Source organism: Emys orbicularis, chromosome 10, assembly GCF_028017835.1.
Source record: "Emys orbicularis isolate rEmyOrb1 chromosome 10, rEmyOrb1.hap1, whole genome shotgun sequence".
Classification (NCBI taxonomy): Eukaryota; Metazoa; Chordata; order Testudines; family Emydidae; genus Emys; species Emys orbicularis.
This window is the reverse complement of record NC_088692.1, coordinates 78,172,408-78,195,088: the sequence shown is the minus strand read 5'-3', so window position 1 is coordinate 78,195,088 and position 22,681 is coordinate 78,172,408. Positions and strand designations below refer to the sequence as shown.

Below are 22,681 nucleotides of genomic sequence, written 5' to 3'. Positions count from 1 at the left end.
GAAATCTTGACCCCAAAGCTAGACCTAACCTCAGCAGAGTTGGTTTGTTAACTATCTTCCAGTTCTTTTGCAAGCCAGGACAGCTTGTGCTAATTGCCTGAAACAGCTCGGAAATGCAGATGTTTTCTTGCAACTCACCCAGGGCATATAAGGGTTTGAATCTGTTCTCCCCTTTGATGCCTGCACACACAATGCTGCTGTTAATATTTTGTGTCAGTTATGCCCATGCATACCCGGGAAGGACAGATCCTCAGTCTCTCCCCAGTGTGGGTTGGATCTAAAGCAAATGAGCAAAGTTCTGCAGTGTGTATGTACCCTGGTTGCAAAGAGCCAATCATGGATGGGAAGTGGTCTTAAATTAGGGGTTGTTTCCCCCCCCTCCCGATAGCTGAGGTATCAGCAGCAAAGGATAAATGGACATTTTGATTTTTCTAGACATGGCTCTTTTTTGTAGCTCTTCTTCATTTCCCTGCTGCCCAATTGCTCACATCAGGACCTGTTCTCGAGTCTCTGGTAGCCTCAGGGCTAGCAGGCCTCCCGCAACCAGCACAGAGGAGGCCAGAAGGATGGGAACCACTTTGGTTATCCCGACAAAGGAAGCAAAGATAGAGTTCCCCAGGATGGCACCAAACTTGCAGAGACCGTTGAGGATGCCAAAGGCTGTTGATCTGCAGGAGAGGAAGAGCAGAAAGTGATGATTAGGAGTCAGACAGGACTGCGGGTTATTTGGTTGGTTCCTCCATCGCTAAAGGAGAGTTGGGTCATTGCATGAGTCCTCTAATACTAGCAGCTCCTATTCTAATTATAGGATGACTGCCGGCATCCAGTGTGGTAATGGTTACGCTCTTAATGAAGCCTGATTTGAGCTATGGAAGTTCATGAAACCTCATGCATCAGAGCACATGCTGTTCGCCTGCAGTTGTCAAAGAATTTCCCCATCCCCACAAGTGCAGACTTGAACATTTGCTCAGGTGCATGTTGTGGAGTGTCCAATTTCCTTTGGAAAATCACATACTGGCCACTGCTGGCATCAGGATGGCAGGCTGAGTAGACCAACAGTCTGATCTGATATGCGGAGTCTATGCTCCCAGCAAGTACCTGGAGCCAGACTGAATGAATGCCCCTGAGCTTTCTGGGAGGGCAAAAGCAGGGTGTATTTGGCAGGCCTTATTTCTTTCCACACCACCATCGCTTGGACTTCATGGAGTGCTTAATTTGCACCCCACAATTTGTGCCGACACCTCTGGGCTTGGCAGTTCAGAGCCCCGACACCTCTGGGCCTGGCAGTTCAGAGCCCCGACACCTCTGGGCTTGCTGCATCACTTATGAAAGTAAAAAAGTTGCTTGAGTCCCGGCACCTAATTGCTTGAGTGCTGGCACCTCGTTCATTACAAATAAAGCACTGAGTTCACGTCATGGATAATGTTTTGTTGTGGACATAAAGCCATGAACACGGCTTCCTCTAGAGCTTGTCAAAGCCACTCCAAGTGGTGGTTAGAGTGGGTGGCGGCTGGAGAGTCACAGAGTGCTCCCCCACACCCTGATTCACCCAGCAGCTGAGCCCATTGCTGTCCCAGCGCAGTCCCATTACCTCCCTCACAGCTGTCATCAATAGATTGAAAAGGGCAGAAGAGACTTGTCACTATCCTCTTCTCTCAAAAACTCACTCCTGAAACCTGAATACGGTGCCTCATTTCCCACATCCACATCTTTATGGGTTGTCTGCAAGAACTGGAAGCTAAAATAATCAGGAGTGGTACACTGTGACAAGAGACTGGAGGACACATTTCCAAAGGGGCTTCAACCTGTCCTCTAATCACATGCATGCAATTGACAGAGTCTTCCTATACAAGTTCTGTCTGTGCGTAATTTACGCTTGCCTGGGCAAATTCATGTACACAAGTTATATTACATGTAGAATAGAGCTTGTGAATAGAGCTGGGCGAAGTTTTTCAGAAAACAGTTTATTGGATAGAAAATGCAGTTTGGGTCAACTGGAAAATATTTGTGAATTTGACACAAATCGTTTTGGCCATTCACAAAACGGCCAGAGGAAGAGGAGGTGGTGTTGCTACTACCACCCCCCTGATCTGCATCTGCACATCACCTTTAGCCCAGTGAATAGGGCACTTACCAGAGATGTAGGAGACCCACTTTCAACTCCTCCCTGCCTCCCCCAGAACAGACCCAAAATGGGCTTTTCTTTGATTCACTCCCAGTTCTGAATATCTTTAGATTCATTTAGACCCAAACTGTTTGGGGGTTTTCTGATTCTTTTTTCCCCCCAGAACTGCCACTGAACCAAAAAATCAGTTGTTTGCCCGCTTCTACTTCTGAATACCTGTGCAGATCAAAAGTCTCCACAGGAACAGTAGGACCCCTGAGATTTATTTAAAAAAAAAACCTTCCATCACATATGTTTTAACTCAGTCATGGGTTCTTAAGATGAGAGTGGCTGTGCCTGAAGTCAGAGAATAAAAATCAAAGAGAAGAATATTCTCAGCATAGTTACCTTTTACTGGTGGGATAGAGCTCCACGGTGATCACATCCAGGGCATTCCAGGCAGCAATGCTGGCCCCGCAGAACAGACACTGCAAGCCAATCATTGCAGACTCACTATTGCCAAAGAACAGAAAGAAGCAGCACACTGCAGAAATCAGCATTGAGCCACCTGCCGGGAAAGTAAGGAGAAAAAGCTTGGCATCATTCTCTTGGCATCTCCGGGCAGCCAAATCCACCATTAATAAGAAGAGTCTTCAGATGATGGATTTTCTCCCTAGAGATGAGTGATCTCCACAAGCTTCAACTCAGCATCCAAATGATTCTGTCTAGCTCGTTGGGGCCAGGAAACAGGCTGGAAATCTCCTGGTACTAGGCTGATGTCACCAATAGTCTCACCCTGCAGATACCATAAACGTGGGCTCTCTCGTGTGGTATTGCAGCTGGACCCAGGACGAGCAGAAGCAAGTAAACATGAACATCGATGAATGGGAAGAGTTGTCTGAAGGTTGCTGAAGCTGAAAAATGGTTTGAGTTTTGGGTGAGGCGTTAGGGCTGGTTATATTGCATTCAAATCACCTGGCTCATCCGTAGTCTCAGGATTAATTTGCAGTCTATAATTAAGGGATACCCCAAGTGCTTTATACAGTTAAGATGTTATTCGAGTGCCTGACACATTTTATGCACAAGCCCAAGGGAGAAAGTGAGAACATTCATGATTTATTAGCCTCAATTCAGGCTCACTGATATAGGGTCTACACTGTTAATATTTGGAAGAGCTAGCTGGGAATTTACCCTTGGGATGATTTTCCAATGTTTCTATTTCCTGTCAGGAAAACCAAAAGCAAGTATTTTGTTTTGGGTCAGTTTGACTGAATCAAAATATTTTGAACTGTTGAACTGACACTAAATGTTTCATTTTAGGTCAGTTCAACATAAAACTGAATTTCCTTATTGTGGCACGTTGCCTCATGGGAATCGTAGTTTGGGTCCCCTTTCTTTCCTATGGGCTGAGCCTGGCCAGACTACATCTCCCACAATGCAACACATTCCTCTGACTAAGTGACGTGGTGCATCATGAGAGTCGCATAACTTGGGGTATATCATAGGAGATGTTGGTCAGGGAGCATAGCCCATGGGGGATAATAGGGGCTTCAGGCAACCTGAACTAAAGCTCCCATGAAGCAATGTACCATTACAGGGAAATGCAGTTTAATGTTGAACTGATTGGAAATGAAGTATTTTGGATCAGTTCAACAAACCACAATGAAATATTTCAGCTTGGGCATATCAGAATGTTTTGTTTTGATCAAAAATGCCAAAACAAAATGTGGGTTTTTTTTTCCAAATTGAAATTTTTTCAGAACTTTTCATTCTGTGAAAAGTTTCAATAGTTTAACCTTTTGTCCCACTTTGGGATGAAAAGAAATGTTGAACAATCAGAATTTCCTGCAGTAAGGAAATTCTGATTTTTATTTAGCTCTAACATTTGCCAGCTATCCCAATTTTTCCATAGGACACTTTTGGTTTGGTTGGGCATGTCCCATGTCCATTACAAGAACTCTGAATTCACTTTGATGTTGATACAGTTTGGTGTCACCATCCCACCGTGCGGTGAAGCTATATTGGGACTAGATGAGTTACCTGGCCACTTTGTGAAACAACCTCAGAAAATCCTTGTATATGTGTCACAGTCACATAAAATGAGGATTTAGTCCCGCAAGACAAGAAGGTGACACCTTTATCAGCATGTAGCATAATCAGTAATCCAGCCCATGGATGCTTGATCCAGGCCAGGATTTAGGCACAATCTGAGTTTATTCAGTTTGGGAGCTTGAGGCCCTGAGCGAGAATTATAGGGTCCTCTCTGTGTCCAACAGCCATAGTAAAGAATCTCTTTTTATATCAATTACTAATTAGCTATGTCTCTTCTCTACCACAAAGGATGATACAGGCATCAGCATCACCATCAACACAACCGTGCCTAGAGGTCCCAACTAAGACCAGAGCCCTATTGTGCTAGGTATTGGACAAACCCAGAGTGAGAGACAACCCTTGCCATGAAGAGCTGACAGTCTAAATAAACAAAATACATAAAAGGTGGGAGTAGAGATGCATAGAGAGGGGGAGTGACTTGTGCATGTTATTACAGTGGATCAGTTGCAGAGCCATACATTTCTATGGCCTGTGTAACACAGGAGGTCCAACTAGATGATCACAATGGTCCCTTCTGGCCTTAGAATCTAGGAATCTATGAAATAGGACCCAGATGCCCTGAGTCCTCATCTAGTGGCCTACCCACTGAACCATCAACTCCTCTGCTTTATTTGGTATTGGAGTGACTCATCGCATGCTTAGCCGGACCATTTTTCATTTGTGCGCACAGAAACAGAGAGACCTTTGTATTCACAATATCCCTTTATTATGCCCTGGGTCATCCACGCACCCAGCTGTTGATGTGTCAGTTTACCATCACCTTCACTCACCAATCATCTTTATCCTTCCTATTTTGTCCATGAGCAGTGCTGAGATGATGTTGCCAGGCAACACGGACAAACTACCCAGGAAACTGACGAGATAAATTAGGAAGTCGTTTTCCTGCTCGAAGTCCAGGTGACATCCCTCCTTCTGGTCCAGGAAGGTGACGTTTATAAACCTGCACTCGATGAATTTGTCTTCATAAAGATCTGAGAAGGCAAGAGGCAAAGATTGGACCCTCCGTGTAGCAGCAACAGCAGCTGGGAATAAGGGTACATTCTCGGAGCTCAGTTTCGATGGAGGCACACCGGATTAGAAAGGTGTTCCCTGCCTGAGTGGAGGTAGCTGGAGGCATTATGCCTGAGTAGCCAGAAGCAGGCATACTATGTGAAAGGCCACTGTATGCAACACACATAGAACAGATATAAGCCTGTGCACCTTCTTGCATTAACTGATATGCAGGGAACGGGGTCGTGTACATACACCCAAACTGCCTCATCTGGCTTCTTCAGTGTCTATCATCTCCCTACCCTCCAGTGCCTGGGGAGTGCTGGCTACAGCATTATGCCTGCCTTCTGCACTAAAGGGAAGAGGAGCACCATTTTAATGCACCCATGCTGGAGTAGCCATAATTTGGCCCTAATTGCTTGGCATTTCAACCAATGATGAGCAATAGCCCAGGAGCTGGTGCTACAGGCTGCAATCTTCATCGTCCAGTGGTTTATTTTCAGTTAAAGGGGAAGTGAAAAGCTCTTTCAAAATTAATAAATGAATGAATTAAATTAGTTAAGCTGCTTGAGATCCCAAACCAGAAGCTGGATATGGGCTGAAAAAACGACTATTTTAAGCCAAAATTGTTGAATCAGTTCTTCTATTACTTTAACTTGCCAAGGTCTGAATTCATTTTTTCTGGGTTTCTGCTGCAACAGTCAATGACACCATAAGCAGTGCAATTACGGAAGGCTGGGAACACAGCTGTCTGGTCTGCCCTAAGTCCTCACCAAGTGTTACCTGAAACTAAAGATGAGACGGAAACTGCAGATGGGAGCAGTCTTAATCGCTGGCAAAATCCTGATCTCAGTGTAAATTTTGTGACTCAGACACATATGTGCATGGACTGGTAAGCTCAGGTCTGGAAAGATGGGAAAATTCTAGCTCACCTTACATTTTAAGGCAAGTGTAGTATGTAGACCTGGTTCTACAGAAGTTCACCATAGTCATAGAGCTAACACCACAATTGGTCTCTTGTTTGACTTCCCCCTTCTTATTCCCTGATCACTGTCACAGCACAACACACACATTTCTATAGCCCCACTACAAACCATTCACCACAAATCAGACATGCACATTGTTCCACAGCCTAGACCAGGGGCGGGCAAACTTTTTGGCCTGGGTGTGCATCGGGTTTTGGAAATTGTATGGAGGGCTGGTTAGGGGAGGAGGTCGTGGCCCGGCCCCCACCCCTTATCTGCCCCCCCTCGGGACTCCTGCCCCATCCAACCCCCCTGTTCCCTGACGGCCCCCCCAGGACCCCTGCCCCATCCAACCACCCCTTCTCCCTGTCCCCTGACTGCCTCCAGAACCCCTGCCCCTGACTGCCCCCCGCCACTCCATCCAACCCCTCCGCTCATTCCTGACGGCCCCCCCGGGACCCCTGCCCAATCCAACCACCCCTTCTCTCTGTCCCCTGACTGCCTCCAGAACCCCTGCCCCTGACTGCCCCCCGCCGCTCCATCCAACCCCTCCGCTCATTCCTGACTGCTCCCCCGGAACCCCTGCCCCCATTCAACACCCCTGTTCCCCGCCCTCTGACTGCCCTGACCCCTATCCACACCCCCGCCCCCTGGCCACCCCCCTGAACTCTCCTGCCCTCTATCCAACCCCCCAGCTCCCTGCTCCCTTACCACGCTGCCTGGAGCACTGGTGGCTGGCGGTGCTAAAGCCGCACCGCCCGGCTGGAGCCAGCCACACTGGCGCCACCGCGCAGCACAGAGCACCAGGTCAGGCTGGACTCTGCAGCTGCGCTACCCCAGGAGCTCGCAGCCCCGCCGCCCAGAGCATTGCGCTGGCAGCGCGGCAAGGTGAGGCTGCGGGGGAGGGGGAACAGCAGGGGAGGGGCCGGGAGTAGCCTCCCAGGCCAGGAGCTCGGAGGGCCGGGCAGGAGGGTCCTGCGGGCCAGATGTGGCCCGCGGGCTGTAGTTTGCCCACTTCTGGGCTAGACCAAGCCAGGAATCCCCTTACCAGTGTTATAGAAGACAGTGGCTAAAATGGTGCAGTTTTTGAAGACAGTCTCGGTAGATGTCACATCTTCAAAATAGCATTCCTCAAACAGCATGTCCTCAAAAGTCACATCTTTGAATTTCATCTTAGCAAACCTGCAGGGCAGGAAAAGAAGCCCCACCCAAGCAGCAGTGAGTAAGCACAAAGCGCTCAGTGACCATTCCAATAACCTCCTAACGTGTAAATGATGTGGTCGCACAGAGTGGCAATGGTGGATTCTGGGGTTCCTGAGGAAAGGTGTTGTGTGAATGCAAGAAAGGGGTTGTTTTAGTAGACACAGGTCATCTAGGATTCCCTGCACCTGCTTCGCTCCTCAGAGTCCTCACATCAAACCAATCCACCCTTTCAGCCAAGGAGGACTGGATACAGCTCCTGTCAGTATTGCTCCTGGATCAGCTGGAGAACGTATCACTCAACAGTAATGCATAGCACTCTCTCTGTCCCTGGGTAGAGCCTCTTGTCCCTATTCTTCCTCCCATCCCCTTGCCAAGGGTAAATAAAAAATATCCATTATCAGAAGCCATTGGATCTATTGGGCTAAGCATGAGGCCTCAGGGGCACAAACACCTAATTTCCAGTCCCATCTCTGCCACTGTTTCTCTCTGTGGCCTTGGATAACATCTCTGTGCCTTATTTTCACCATCTGTACAATATGATGGAGGGAATCACCAGATGGCGCTGTTACACATTGTTTCCAGAGTTCTTTTCCTTAGTGTTCGAGCACTGTACATTTCTGGAAGAAAAGTAGCATTGTTGTTAGTGTTGTGATGTAATTTCTTTCTGTGGCGCTGTTGCAAACAGCAATCAAGTTTTCTCCTTGCCTTGATTTCTCCAATTAGAGTCAATTCTTCAAGCAGAATTGCTTCCTGGGAATGAGGCGTTGGAGCTGGGCTTAGATTTTTGGAAGAAGAGATTCACCTGCATGTTGTTTGTGACTGCCTCTGTTCAAGGACTACTGTGTGTAGTGTAAATAAAACAATTTAAACTAAGAATATACTCAGGCTCCACATTGCTGATTTTCTCCTCGCATGGGAAGCCAACCTGCAAGGCCCTGACATCTGCTACCCACTTCTTAGATGGGTGACACTACCCTTACTTACCTACAGTATCTCACGGGGGCATTGTGGAAATGTATTCCTTAATACGTAGGAAGCGCTTTGAAGTTGTAAAAAAGTGTGTGTATGTAAGTGCAAGTGTTATTGTCCAGGCTAATGAGACCAGGGCAGGCACTAGATAAAAGGCTTTGAACAAAGATCCAGCACCTTAATTTAATTGAACTTTTGCAAGAGATCCTAGTTTGATGTTTTTACTCCACTAAATTAATGCTACACGCTTCTCAACAGAGGCCTCAAACAGACATTATTAATGCTCAAAAATTACATGAAGACTAATCAAGCCCTATGTTCCATAAAGAAGGTCTCGGAGGTTACAGCAAAACTGAGGCTGATTTGCATTTGCACAGTGTTAGCCTGAGAGGCATTTACTCTCCAAGGCCTTTAAAGAGCCCTCTCCCTGCAGTTTGATTTCTGAACATTCCTCTTTAAAGGAGTTATAAAGCAGTTGCATGGCCTCCAGGGAAGTTTTAACTCACTGCCAAGGGCTGATGGGAAAATGGAGCCATAAGTCATACCAGGATGCGATGCAGGCCGTGCTGAAACACAGTCAGAGCAGCTTCTGAGTGAGTTACTGCACTAGGAAAGAACCAAACAGGGACTGGGCTAACCGTTAATAACATGGCTGATGGCTCCTTTCACCCCAAAGAGATGAATGTCTGGTCACATCCCCACTCAGAGCTCAATCCTGCAAGGTGCCAAGTGCCCCTGATGCCCGCTGAAGTCAAGAGGCGCTGAGGACATTCAGCACCTCAGCTGAATAGTCAGCCCTTTGCACGATCAAGCTCCCAGTCCCTTCACCAAGACACTGTCCCAATCCTGCCATCCAGTGTCTGGCTGCTCCCCAGTGAGGAGATAATCGTTCGGAAGTGCTATCAAGGAATCGGATATTCCCAAGTGCTATCAAGGAATACCTGACTCTATTAACTGTGGCTGAAACTTGCCAGGTTACAGCAGATGGGAAATGAAGCTTATTTCCTTTCACAAACGCTGAAGAGCATCGCCCTGTACAGATGAAAAGCAGGACCAGGAATGCAAAACAACATGCAGGGAGGGCTGAAAGGGAAGAACATTTAATACCTGTACTCACACGCACGTACACGCACACACACACATTCATCCTTGGGCCATATCCTATATTAGAATTTTGCATTGAGAGTTCACATACAACAACGATGCCCACATAGTAGTTTACAAACAAAAAAGATTGTGGGATGGGGGGTATTTGGGGTGTAGTCTATTTACTTTCTTTGGCCAGATCCAAAAGACACTCTATTGTATTATAGTCTAAAGGAATTCTTTCTGCTACCGAACAGCCTTGGATCTGCCCAGGGTTTTGTCGTAAGTTCCCATGGACCAGACCGATAACCATTTTGATTCCTTCCAGGAGTGAAGTTCTGGAACAGCCTTCCAAAAAGAGTAGTGGGGGCAAAAAACCTAACTGGCTTCAAGACTGAGCTTGATAAGTTTGTGGAGGGGCTGGTATGGTGGGACTGCCTACAATGGCATGTAGCCAATCTGCGACTGCTAGTGGCAAATCTCTCCAATGGCTGGTGATGGGACACCAGATGGGGAGGGCTCTGAGTTATTACAGATAATTCTTTCCCAAGTTTCTGGCTGTTGGGTCTTGCCCACCTGCTCAGGTCTAACTGGTTGTCATATCTGAGGTCAGGAAGGAATTTCCCCCCAGATCAGATAGGAAGAGATCCGGGGGGGGGGGGGTTCATCTTCTTCTGCAGCATGGAGCACAGATCACTTGCAGGTTTAAACTAGTGTAAATGGTGGATTCTCTGTAACTTGAAGTCTTTAAATCATGATTTTTGGACTTCAGTAATTCAGCCAGAGGTTACGGGTCTTTTACAGGAGTGGGGTGGGTGAGGTTCTGTGGCCTGCAATGTGCAAGAGGTCAGACTAGATGATCATGATGGTCCCTTCTGGCCTTAAAGTCTATGAATCTATCACCTGGTCTTTCTGTAGCATTTTTCATCCGAAACACGTTACAGACATCCATTAACAAAGCTTCACAACAGCATCACTGCAGTGTCAGTCAACATTATCTCCAATTTAAATAGAGGGAAGCTGGAGGAGTTGGAAGGCAAAAGGGAATGAAGTGATTTATCCAAGGTCATGTAGTTACTCAGTGGCAGAGACCGGAGTCCTAGCACTTTAACCACTGAACACACTTCCGGTTAGGTTGGATTTTGGGGAGGGAAGAGGAGGGCTTGCATCCTATTGCAGTAGTGGTCTCACCCAGGATGATTGGGCATAAACAAAGAAGCAGCCATAAAAAGGCCACACTGATGTCAAGTTCCATTAGAAACACATGGACGTAACCCAAAACAATGTTTGACAAATGGAAACGGACAATAGCGATAGGGAATGCCATGTAGTTTTCAACTACTAAGAGTAAAATAAAATGTGATTGTAGGATGGTGACTCTGAGTCCATAATGTATTCCTCCCAGGAGGCGCATGTGCAGCTGAAATTTTAGAGAGTCTAAGTCTATTTGGAACTATGTGAGTAACACCTAGAAGGCGATGGGTGAATTTCCATTTAGACAGGGGACATGGTTCCTGTAACAGAGTGCTGAGGGCTAGCACTTGAGCCAGCACCCTGGTCATTGTTTGTGCTAATTAGGTTCCTCTAGAAAAGGCCTAATTGGACAGAGGTGTACCTGATTACCAGGCCAGATTGGAGCTAGTGAGTCAATGAGCCAATTAGCCATTAACAGGGAAGCTGTACAAAAGGGCACGGGAAGGAGTGCTTGTGGGAGGAAGAGAAAATGGGAGAGAGAAACCAACCAACCAGAAAGCTACAAGAGCCCGACAAAGGGGGTCCTCGAAGTAGAGTCACCTTATCTTCCCAGCCTTTGGAGAAGGAGTTAGAACGTTGAGATACAGCGTGGAAACATGTATGATGGAGGGATTAAAACACTGAAAATAAACTATACAGTGGCATTTACAAGCAAGAAGGTCTCAGAGCAGTCTGTGTTTGTGACAAAGGCAGGGGTGTGGCACACTGCCCCGTCACAGCCCCCCCATCATTTTCATTGTTTATATTGTGGTAGTGCCCAATACATTCTCCATGCTGTACAGATGCAGAAGAAGACACAGTCCCTAGCCCCAAAGAGCTTTCAAACCAGAAAGACCAAAAAGAAAAACTTGTCCCAGGGTAGGGAAAAGAGATACCACATACAAACTAATCACCATGATGATGGATACATGTCTTGACAGTTACATAGGGACAGATCCTCAGCTGGTGTAAGTCAGCATAGCTCCGTTGACTTCAAAGCATTAACTAAGGATCTGGCCAATATATTTTGTTTTGAGTTGGCAAGGATGGGTGTGGGAGAAGTTTGTGAGACAGATAGAAAGTCAATGGCAAAGCTCACATTGACTGTGATGGTGCAGAATGGTGGCCATGGTAAATAATAGCTTTAAGCGAGCACAGAAGTGTTTGCTTTCAGGAAGCAAAAGTGGAAAGTAGATTTAAAAAGAAAACAAATCTTTCTTGCCCAGGACCACTAGATGGCAGTGTGTCCTAAGGAAAGAGAAGAAAGCCACCTCTGGCTCCAAAGAGGCCCAGGAGAGCAATTCCACATGCTCTGATTCCACATGCACTGGTCCCAGATAAGAAGGTCCCATCATAAGGACATGTGAGCCTGTTAGAAGAAGAATTCTGGGAAAGGAATTCTTCAAACACACTTCTTTAGGACTGTAGGTGTGGATAAATGGGGTGGGGTGTAGAGAGAGCAGAGTAGAAAGAGCACATGATCTCTTGATGCTCCATGGGTTTGCACGTGGTGTTTCCCACAGAACGAGGGTTATGCCTAGCTGGGTGAATAATGCAAAAATGCAAAAAGATGGTTCCTACAAATATCCTTTCCACTCTTAATTTACATAATGTTGCATTGGCTGTGTGCATGGCTTTACTGGGGGCTTGGGGTTTATCTTTCTCAAATGACTAAGTTCAACTGGCAAAACATATATGCTGAAAACAGATGTCACAGGCATGAGGATTCATAGAAAGTGAGTTTCAAATCCACACACGTGTGTTTTCAGACCAGAAGTGCTTATGCACGTCCTTGTTGCTGCCAGCCTGATGGTAGAGAATTGAGATAGGATCATGGGCCCACCTCTTCCTCATCCCTCGCCATACCCTTTTTGGCACCGTGTCTCCCCAGGAGTGTATCCAAGGAATCAGACCATATGCACCACTGGCAGAAATACTATAAGCATGGCAATTACAGGCGGCATAAGTAGGACCTGACACAATCTATCTGAGGTACTTCTATGGCCCTCAAGGGCACCTCACAACCTTTTAATGGATTTATCTTCACATCATCCCAAGAGGTAGGGCAGTGCTATTGCTCCCATTGTACAGATAGGGAACTGAGACAGAGAGAGATTAAGTGACTCACCCCAGGTTATATGGGAAGTCTGTGGCAGAACAGGGAATTTAACTTGGGTCTCACAGGTCCCAGGATAGAACGTTAACTACTGGACTATCATTCCTCTCTCCCTGGCCCTAAATCTTCATTTAGACTGGCCCCAGCCTCAAGAGCAATTAGATTTCCTAGGAAGCTGGCAACATGACATGAAAGGGACCATATGACACACCTGATACTGAGGGCCCTATTTATACACTACCACTAAATGCTAGACTGCCTTGCTATGGAATGGCAACTTAATGGCCAAGATTTCAAACAAGTTAGGTATGTGTTTTGAGTAGAAATGCATGTCTAATTTCTGCATGCAGTTATTGTAACTGCATGCTTAAATCAGGTAACTGTGTGTACAAACAGTAAACATGCTTAACTGGCAACTTGCCCAGGTAAGTACCCAATTTGCACATGCAGTTGCAGCATTTGCTTGTCTACTTAGTTTGAAAAACTGGCTGTATTCTAAAACTTCAGAGAGTCATGAATGGTGATCACCGGCATTCCCAGACTGGTAATGATTTAGAACAGGGATCAGCAACCTTTGGCATGCAGCCCATCAGGGAAAGCCCCTGGTGGGCTGGGCCGGTTTGTTTACCTGCAGCGTCCACAGGTTCGGCTGATCGTGGCTCCCACTGGCTGCAGTTCGCCGCTCCAGGCCAATGGGGGCTGAGGGAAGGGCGGCCAGTACATCCCTTGGCCCGCGCCGCTTCCCGCAGCCCCCATTGGCCCGGAGCAGCGAACCACGGCCAGTGGGAGCAGCGATCGGCTGAACTTGCAGACACTGCAGGTAAACAAACCGGCCTAGCCCGCCACGGGTTTTCCCTGGTGGGCCACGGGCCAAAAGTTGCCGATCCCTGATCTAGAATGTCCAATCCACTGCTACCCCTTACTAGTATGAGGTAAAGCCTGGGGAGCATTCAAATGCTTGAAAATTTCAGCTCTTTCTCTAGAAATGATATGTGCCATGTTTTATTGAACCATATGCCCTCATCCCCCAGATATAAAGGAAATCAGGTCACGTTCACTTACTTAATATTGACAAATAGCCCATTCCTATGGATCTGGTTTTCCAGTGTGAAGTTTATGGTGAAGTGTGTTACATGTTCCCGATTGAAGATTTTGAGTCGGGAGTCATACTCCTCATTCTGGAGATATCGGATCATGTCAGGGAACCAGACAGTAAGGCCATAGTAACTGCAGCAAGGAAAGGAAAGGGGCATGTTCAGATAAAGTTTACACATATTTTGGTGTTGGCCCTGCACAATATCTGACTTGTAAGCAGCTCTAATTTTTGGTTCTCTGTCAATGCTTTTAGGTAAATTTAGTGCTGGGGAAAAGTATCAGATTGACAGACTGGAGAGCGAAGTCTTCCATTTATCCACAGCACAGGAATGTCATGGGCAATGGCAAAACCTGCCTTGGAGGGACCAACTGCCTTAAGTGACAAGCAGGTAGTTCAGTCTCTAGGGAATTCTCAGCCCTTGAATGATCAGTTGAGGTTGCCAATGAAGAAGGCACCATTGGTGCCAACCAGAGATGGGTAAATACAGTAAAAATATTCTATATACATTGAATTCCAATTTTGTTACCAAATTCACTTTTTCGTGTCTGTGGTTCTTTTGCGTTCACTTTCTGGAGCAAGTGCAATCAAGTTGCATTAGCATGGCTCCTTGTGGAAAGCAAAGGTTAACCACACATTCCCTAATTCGCTGTAAAAGAGATTGTAAATTCACTTCCCACGAGCATTCACACCAGAAGCCCGACCGTAAGTTACATTCATCTGCACAAGGATCAGAAACTAGACCATGTGCTGTATGTGACTAATTAAACAGCATAGTACATGCCACAGAGCTTAGGAAAATCATCTAACATTTTTTCTAATACTTTTGAATCATGGTTGTATTCAAGAAAGCCATGATCCATTCATAGATGTTCTATGAACAGAAAAGGACAAAGCATTTTTTGTTATAAACTATTTCAGGGGTCGGCAACCTTTGGCATGCGGCTCGCCAGGGTAAGTACCCTGGTGGGCCGGGCCGGTTTGTTTACCTGCTGTGTCCGCAGGTTCGGCCGATCGCGGCTCCCACTGGCTGCAGTTCGCCGCTCCAGACCAATGGGGGCTGCGAGAAGCCATGGCCAGCACATCCCTCAGCCCACGCTGCTTCCCGCAGCTCCCATTGGCCTGGAGCGGCGAACCGCGGCCAGTGGGAGCCGCGATCGGCCAAACCTGCAGACGCGGCAGGTAAACAAACCGGCCCGGCCTGCCAGGGTGCTTACCCTGGCGAGCCACGTGCCAAAGGTTGCCGACTCCTGAACTATTTGCTCATCTTTATCACCAGATCAGGGGGTGGTGTCCCTAGCGTGGACACTTATTTGTTCTTAAGTGGACTGAAATCCACCCACTTAGTTGACACAGACCAATGAATAGCCAGCCAGCTGGTAGCAATTACTTTTCGACACTACTAATATAGACAGGATTCAGACAAGGGACCTAGAAGTGAAAGGCTCCATATAAGACTACTGAGCCATGCAGTACCAACCCGCCTTCCCCAAGGCCTGGTTTGTTCAAGGTATACTAAACTCTCTGTTATGGGCAGTTGGATGACTGAGTAAAACATAGATACTTAGCAGACCATGGCCTAGTTTTTCACGGGCTCTGTCTCTTTAAAATAGGATCAAGGGGGCAAAATTTGATTTTCATAACAATTTATTTATATGCACAGTTAATCCCACAAAAACTCAGAGCACATTTCATTGTAGATGGACCCTGACTGCAACAACTAAGCCCTCAGATGGCTACTGTTTCTTGAGAAAGTTAGAGAAGTGACTTACCTAAAGGCCATTGAAAACCAAACCATAGCCAGAATCAGTGTATTCATCTTGTACTGGGCTGTCAAGCAATACAACAGGTTGTCCCAGATCTACAAATCCACAGGAAGGGGTCAGTCACAGAGAAATCCTAGCAGAGATCTTGAAAGATTCATTTCTGGGCAGGTCAGGAATTTAATATTAACAGTGAAGAGAGCTCATTTAGGGAAGATGGATGATCTGCTTAGATCCCAGTGTTTGTTCCAAACTATGTTTCATGAGATACATATGAGGACCTGAGGGGACAATGTTCATGAAGCTTTGCTCCAGTATCCTTCAGTATAAGCATATCTGTAATGAGCTGGCTAGTGTGTACGTGTGACACTGCCCTCCACTAAATGGATCTGGAGCTGCTTAATTGTGTCTCATAGAATCTAGACTGCTAACAACCAAGGGAGATTCTTCTTTACTTCAAGTGGCAGGAGCTTGTGCTTCTGGAGCCTAAGAATCTAGGTTTAACCCCACAGCTGCTGTGAATTTCTGGGCAGTTGTGGTGGGCAGTAGAACGGCAGGTGTGACATCCGTAGCTGGCCAAAATGTTTATATTATAATCCTGGAGACTCAGCCTTAGCAAGCAGCAACATTAAGCAGATAGAATTTTAATTCATTCACTGGGGATGGTATTCTCTGTTAGGTTTGGCCAGCAGAGCATCTCTGTTCGTGCAAGTGGAAGGGAAATCAGATACAGGGTGTGACGTTGTGCAGTCTACATGGTTTTATAAAAACATGATAATAAGTGAATATAATGTAACTGGGATAGTTTTATAAAAAATTTGATAATAAGTGACTATAATGCAAATGGGATATGCTTCGTGCAAAAGGTCTCTTGTAAGGTATCATTACAAAGCTCATAATCTACTGAGTGTGATCATCCTATTTGTAGAAATGTACCACTCTTGTATCTAAAACTAGAAATATAAAATGCAACTCTGAGGGCCTATTGTAATTATGTAAAGTGTGGGCCATTAATGATGGTTTGGAATCTTGATGACTCCCATTGTCTGCAGAGGGCTGTTTACCTGTGAGTCTCCCTGTATATGTGTGTGCTGGCAAGTGAGTAATGAAGTCTTGCAGTGACATGTGATCATGTCACCTGAACTGGAATCCATCTTTAACCTGGTGCTTTTCCAGTGGGGGGGGGGGGTGTGGAAACCCAGAGGGACAAAGGGTTCCCGCCTTATGCAAAAGATATATAAAGGGGTGGAAGAGAACAGAGAGAGAGAGGAGCCATCATGGAGAATCCCCTAGCTAACACCTAAGCTGGAACAAGAGCTGTACCAGGGGAAAGAATTGTGCCCAGGCCTGGAAGGTGTCCAGTCTGAGAAAAACTTACTGAAGCATCTCTGAGGGTGAGATTATCTGTATTTAGTTTGATTAGGCATAGATTTGCGCATTTTATTTTATTTTGCTTGTGACTTACTTTGTTCTGTCTGTTACTACTTGGAACCACTTAAATCCTACTGTCTGTATTTAATAAAATCACTTTTTATTTAGTAATTTACTCAGAGTGTGTATTAATACCTGAGGGAGCAAACAACTGCATAAGCTTTATGTAGGGTAAAACGGATTTATCTGGGTTTAGACCCCATTGGGAGTTGGGCATCTGAGTGCTAAAGACAAGCACACTCCTGTGAGCTGGTTTCAGGTAAACTTGCAGCTTTAGGACAATTGATTCAGACCCTTGGTCTGTGTTGGAGCCAGACAGGAGTGTCTGACTCAGCAAGACAGGGTGCTGGAGTCTTGAGCTGGCAGGGAAAACAGAAGCAGGGGTAGTCTTTGCACATTGGGTGGCAGCTCCCAAGGGGGTTTCTGTGATCCAACCCGTCACACAGGGCCGTAGCAACAAAGAAAGTGACCCCCTCCGAACATATGTCCGGGCGGGGCCCCTTACAATGCAGAAACTGGAATGCGGTATTTATTTTGCCACTTTTAGGGGTCCCCTTCCTTGCGGGGCCCCCTCCGGTCGGAGGGTACGGAGGGCGCTCACTACGCCTCTGATCAGATACTTGTATGCTGTGGTCTGACCCTGAGGTCTTCCTTTAGCTGTATACAGCATATCAGTTCAGGAACTCATTGGTGGCTTGGGTTAAGAAGAGACAGGGTGAGGATAGGGGGGTGGGGGAAGTATAGCAAATGCTACCAGAGCCCAGGCCCATTTATCCTACATAGTAACCCGAGGGATGTTGTGAATATGAATCAGAATCTCAATACATCGAAAGCTCTTGTGGGATGGTCCTCATGCTCCATACCTGTTTTAATGTGGTCGTGAATCTGACCAACCAGCGCTGGTACCATGCCCCTGTTGAGCTCTGGATTTCAATAAACTCATCTATTTGCTTTGGAGTTTTGATGTGGGCGACCTGAAAAACACAAACCAAAGTTGACCCTGGATGGATTCAACCATTTCTCTGTTTTCAGCACAATCCCTTCTCTGCCTCCTGCACAGCAATCTTCTCTGATGTTTGCCACAGAATTTTCACCTGCTATCTTTTCTTGACGTGTTGCCATTGGATACTGAGTTTTTCTCATGGGCTAAAAATCTCTCTCTCCGTGACACATTTCCAATTTTTCACATCAACCTCAAACCTTCACTTATTAGATTGATAATAAAATGTAATTCTAACACCCAACACGTTAAGCTAACACACATACACTATGTGATCTTGATGTCTTTAAGAATCTGCCCGGTAATTAGAGCTGATAATTACTGCTACAAAATGTCAGTGAATAGTTAATACAGTTTTAAACAAACTTGCTTCAACTGCTTTCATGTTCTCTTTTCTCAAATGCAACTGGCGAAAGCATTCTCTAACACAGTAAATTTTAAGTGCCAATGGAAGAACATTTGTGGAAAGTCAATTCTGAGTGCATAAATGTGTATGTTTGCATCAGAAAACTCATCCAATCAGGGAATAGAAACATACCATATGACTAATTTGTCCAGTCAAAATAGCCTGAATTTTGAATATTGAATACTTGTAAGTAAGTGCTCGTGAATGGGTTATAACCTAGGAATCAGTCACAGAAAGTATTTGGTGAATAATTTTGAGTAAAGAACATATTCAAGACAATCACAATCTGTTCACATGCAGAAAAAGAGGTGAAATTCACTGAATAATTCATTCAGTATGAATGATTCACCCAGCTCGATAAGATAGTGTCTATGTTCTCCTGACTGGAACTGTTTAAATGTCAGATCTGGGAATTGTCCCAGTAACAGCTGGTGCATGACTGACTGGCTCCTGCTGGCCAATTAGCAAAATACAACTTCACGTGGAAAGTACAAGGCGAGGAGAGCTCATTGTCTGTCTGTGCCAGGAGGTTTCAGTAAGTCTTGATTCAACAGCCAAACTCCAGATCTGAAGTACAATATTTCAAACCATTATGACACATGGCAAATAGGACATCATTAGCTGGAATAATAAGTGTTCATGAGTGCAGTATAGTTTGACAGACTGAGTCCTAACAGGAGCAGATGCCTTTAGGATCATCAGATGCAGGAGCAGGTACACGTGGATTTGACACAGGAGTGACAGACAATACATGGTTTTAATCCAGGAGCAGCATTGGCACAGAGGGCCCTAAATCCTCGAGGATGGTCAGTCTCACATTACAATATGAATGTGCCCGGCTTATCCCAGTGCAAGTAGGAGAGAAGCTGGTGTGGATTGAGGCTGCTGCTGTATATTAAAGGTGAGAGGTGGGGACAGCTCCTTAATAAGGGGCATGCAGCAGAGGGGAGAGCATCTGAAACATGCAGTTTGCCACAGCTTATAGATCTGCAGCATAACTGACCATCCCAGTTTTACAGGAGCAGACAACTTTCTTTCTTTCTTTCTTTTCACAGCAGTCAAATAGCTTGTGCCCTGGAAATAGCTCAGGCTCATTAAGCCCATTTTCTGACCTTGGAGTCTTAGCACACTTGGAGGTACAGTAAATTAATCTCTTGTATTATTGATGGGCTCATTCATTATGGACAGTGTTCTTCCATAACGCCTCTTTCCAGTTAATCGGGCTTTTTGCACCATAAAGCTGAATTCTGCAGCCACATTTTTCTTCCCTCCCTCCTTCCTTTAAGGGTATGTGCCTTCTCTGACATAACAACCTAATTCAAGGAGCATTCCGTAGCTGATGCACTCACTGTTTACAACACACTCACTGCGATTTACAATTAACCCCACCACACGCCTTCTCTAAACTCACTGAATTAGACTCTGCCCAGTTCAAATTTTTCACTCTGAGCATTGGCCCAGTGAGTAATAATCATTCACCTCACTTTCCTTCAGAGAGATTAAAGGCTGGCTACCAGGCAGATGGGGTTTGGGAAGCTCATTAGGAAGTACATGGAGCTTAATCAGAGTTTGATTAGAAGCTGGAATGGAGAAAGGAGTCGTCCAGATTTCCCAAACGAGTAATGTCCCTCTCGTTTACTTTGCTCCTAGAACAGAGCAATTAGATGTCTGAGTATAATTGGAAACCTGCTGGGCTATCCACTGTGCTTTATCCCCATGCATATACAACTCCCATCGTCTTTCCTGGGATTGAGCACCGCAGAACAAGGCTTGTGTATGACCTGAAGTGTGCAGTCCTTATCTTCTCCCATTCTCCCTCCTGGCTGCTGGAGGTCACATAGTGTGTGAGAAGCTGGACACCACAGGGGGAAGAATAAGGCAGCTCTGGTGCTTACTAAAGCAGATTCCAAACCAACACCTAGCATATGAAGACTCCCATGTGCCAGTGACCCCTTTACCACAGTATAACTAACTGCTTTCCAGAAGGAAACCACACTCACTGTAAACACCCTCTCCGGCTCCCCCTTGGCCCGCATGTTGGTATCATGAACTTGCTTGAGAATCATCCAGGCTTCATCATGTTTACCTATCTGGAAACACCAAGGGAAGAACATCTCAAGTCAGCCATTAAATACTATGGTCTCCAGTCATGTGGTTTTAAAATTGACACAGGGAACCAGCTCTGGAGGCCCAGGTGTAATGGAGCAGTGCTGTGCCGCATCGTGTGTTGAGGAGGGAGAAGCAGAGGGCAGAAGGCTGAACCATCAAGGTTTATATTTGCTGACTGTGCAGTAGTTTTGTGGTAGAAGAAGGAAACCACTCTGTAATTATTATTTGGGAGGTGGGAGTTAGGCAAAGTGTTGTCTCCAAGCTAAGCAGAGGGTACGTCAGGAGACATGGTTCTCTGCCCAGCTCTGCTAATGACTTGCTGTGTAACCTTGGGCAAGTTGATGTGCCTCAGTTGTTCCATCTATAAAATGGGAATAAATAATACTTACATACATCGCGGTGGGGTCTGAGGTTTAATCCGTGTATGTCAGCTGCTTTGAGAGCCTCAGGTGAACGGTACTATGTACAATAAGTGCAAGGTGATAACAATAAATGATTATATGCTGTCCCTTCAGCTGTGTGAGTAGTGCACTTCCCCTGCTGGGTCTGAGATCCAACTCCCCACGTATTTTATCCTGCTCCTGTTTCTTGCCCTTCACTCCTCTTCCTGCCCAGCTCTACTATTTACATTCCCAAAGGGTACGTGCTTGTGTTTTAATCAGGTACGCAAACCCTTTGATGGGTTTATGAATCCCAGGGGTCTGCATTTTGCTTGTTGTTCAATGCAGATGTCAACATTAAAAAGTGATACGATGAAAGTATGTGATTAGCACCTTAATACAGGGAGTCTCTAAGTTTTAAATGAAACTGGCAAGCCAACATGTGGGTGTGTGGCCAGGGAGCTGGGGAGAGGGCAGTGAAGAGACAGCCAGAAACACGCGAGGACCAGGCCTCCTTTGTTAATTGATATTGGAGTACAGTTTTCAGATGAGTCATCTTACCTCTAGCAAAAAACGTGGACTTTCCGGCATGAATTTAAGTGCCACCAATGAAGAGATACAGGGCAGAACACAGACGATTACAAATACCCTCCAGCTGTGGAAGTGGTACTTGGTTCCCATGCTGAAACCCCAGCCTATGAACAACAAAAGCCAGGGTGAAAATTCTGTCCACCTAGTCAGATTTCTCTCTCAGATACCCACAGGACCGTATGGGCTCTGTGCAAGATGGTGATAGGCTGACAGAGTCCCATCTGATGAAAGATTTATTATGCCTGGTAATGAATTCCTTTGTGGACTCCATCAGACAGTCAGATGGATAACAGCCTATGGGTTTGTGCTCAGCACAGACAATGGAATCGGTTATTAGTAAGTTCCTGCCTTTTTAAAATCTTCCTTTATCTTTAAATTTAGAAATCAGGCTGGAAGTGAGCTATGCAATAAAACTAAGGATACTGTGGCACGGGTCACATGGGATCCACTGATATATTTTATTACACTTCTGTGGCCTCCTTACATAACATTACAGAGAATTTCTAATACGTAGCCCTTTTCTGATTTCCAGAGCAATTACGAGACAGCCTGACAACATATCTGTAAGGGAAGTGTTAGTCCCCATTTTACAGAGAAGGAAGCAGGGGCAGGCAAGCTACATAGTCACCAAACAAGGGGCATGAGGGAGTCTGAGAGCAGCACAGACACTTTAAAACTCAAATGGCAGCTTGACCAAAGCAGGTTTTTGGGAGGGTGCAATCAATCAAACTTTAATCAAAGACACACCAAAAAGATCATGAATCAAAATTCTTTCTTTCTCAGTTTGTCTTCCCACAGTCAGATCTCAGGGAGGATGTTTATTTCAAATGTTTCTTTATAATATACTCTTGCTCATAATATTGAAAAAAAAAACAAGTTACAGCTTTTGCAGTGATGAGAACTGTATCAACTACAATGCTACACATGTTCAATTGAGTTCCAAGACAATATTGAACAAAGGGATACTGGAAAGGAAAAACTGTACAGCATGGGGCTCAGATGCTCCAACATGCGACCTAGACAATGTTGACCATCTGCAAAATTTAAATATTACCCTTTAAAGGATTGGGTTTTAAAACCATGTTTGCAAATAATGTATGTGCGTTAGCCTGACACCATTTCACTCTAGT

At 45.7% G+C, this 22,681-nt stretch overlaps 1 protein-coding gene across 2 annotated transcripts in view; it reads right to left on the bottom strand.

Annotated features, from left to right (window-relative positions):
* Positions 1–484: 484 nt before the first annotated feature.
* SV2B (synaptic vesicle glycoprotein 2B) overlaps positions 485–22,681 on the bottom strand; it is a 44,363-nt gene continuing 22,166 nt past the window's right edge. Inside the window, exons 4-12 of one of the 2 annotated variants that reach the window (XM_065412160.1) lie at positions 21,522–21,655; positions 20,472–20,561; positions 17,929–18,039; positions 15,644–15,732; positions 13,841–14,005; positions 7,220–7,353; positions 4,987–5,187; positions 2,513–2,672; positions 485–668 (exon numbers count right to left, since the gene is read on the bottom strand). In XM_065412160.1, the coding sequence (XP_065268232.1) occupies positions 485–668; positions 2,513–2,672; positions 4,987–5,187; positions 7,220–7,353; positions 13,841–14,005; positions 15,644–15,732; positions 17,929–18,039; positions 20,472–20,561; positions 21,522–21,655 (1,268 nt within the window). The remainder of the gene's footprint in view (positions 669–2,512; positions 2,673–4,986; positions 5,188–7,219; positions 7,354–13,840; positions 14,006–15,643; positions 15,733–17,928; positions 18,040–20,471; positions 20,562–21,521; positions 21,656–22,681) is intronic. The other variant, XM_065412161.1, reaches the window with a different exon arrangement.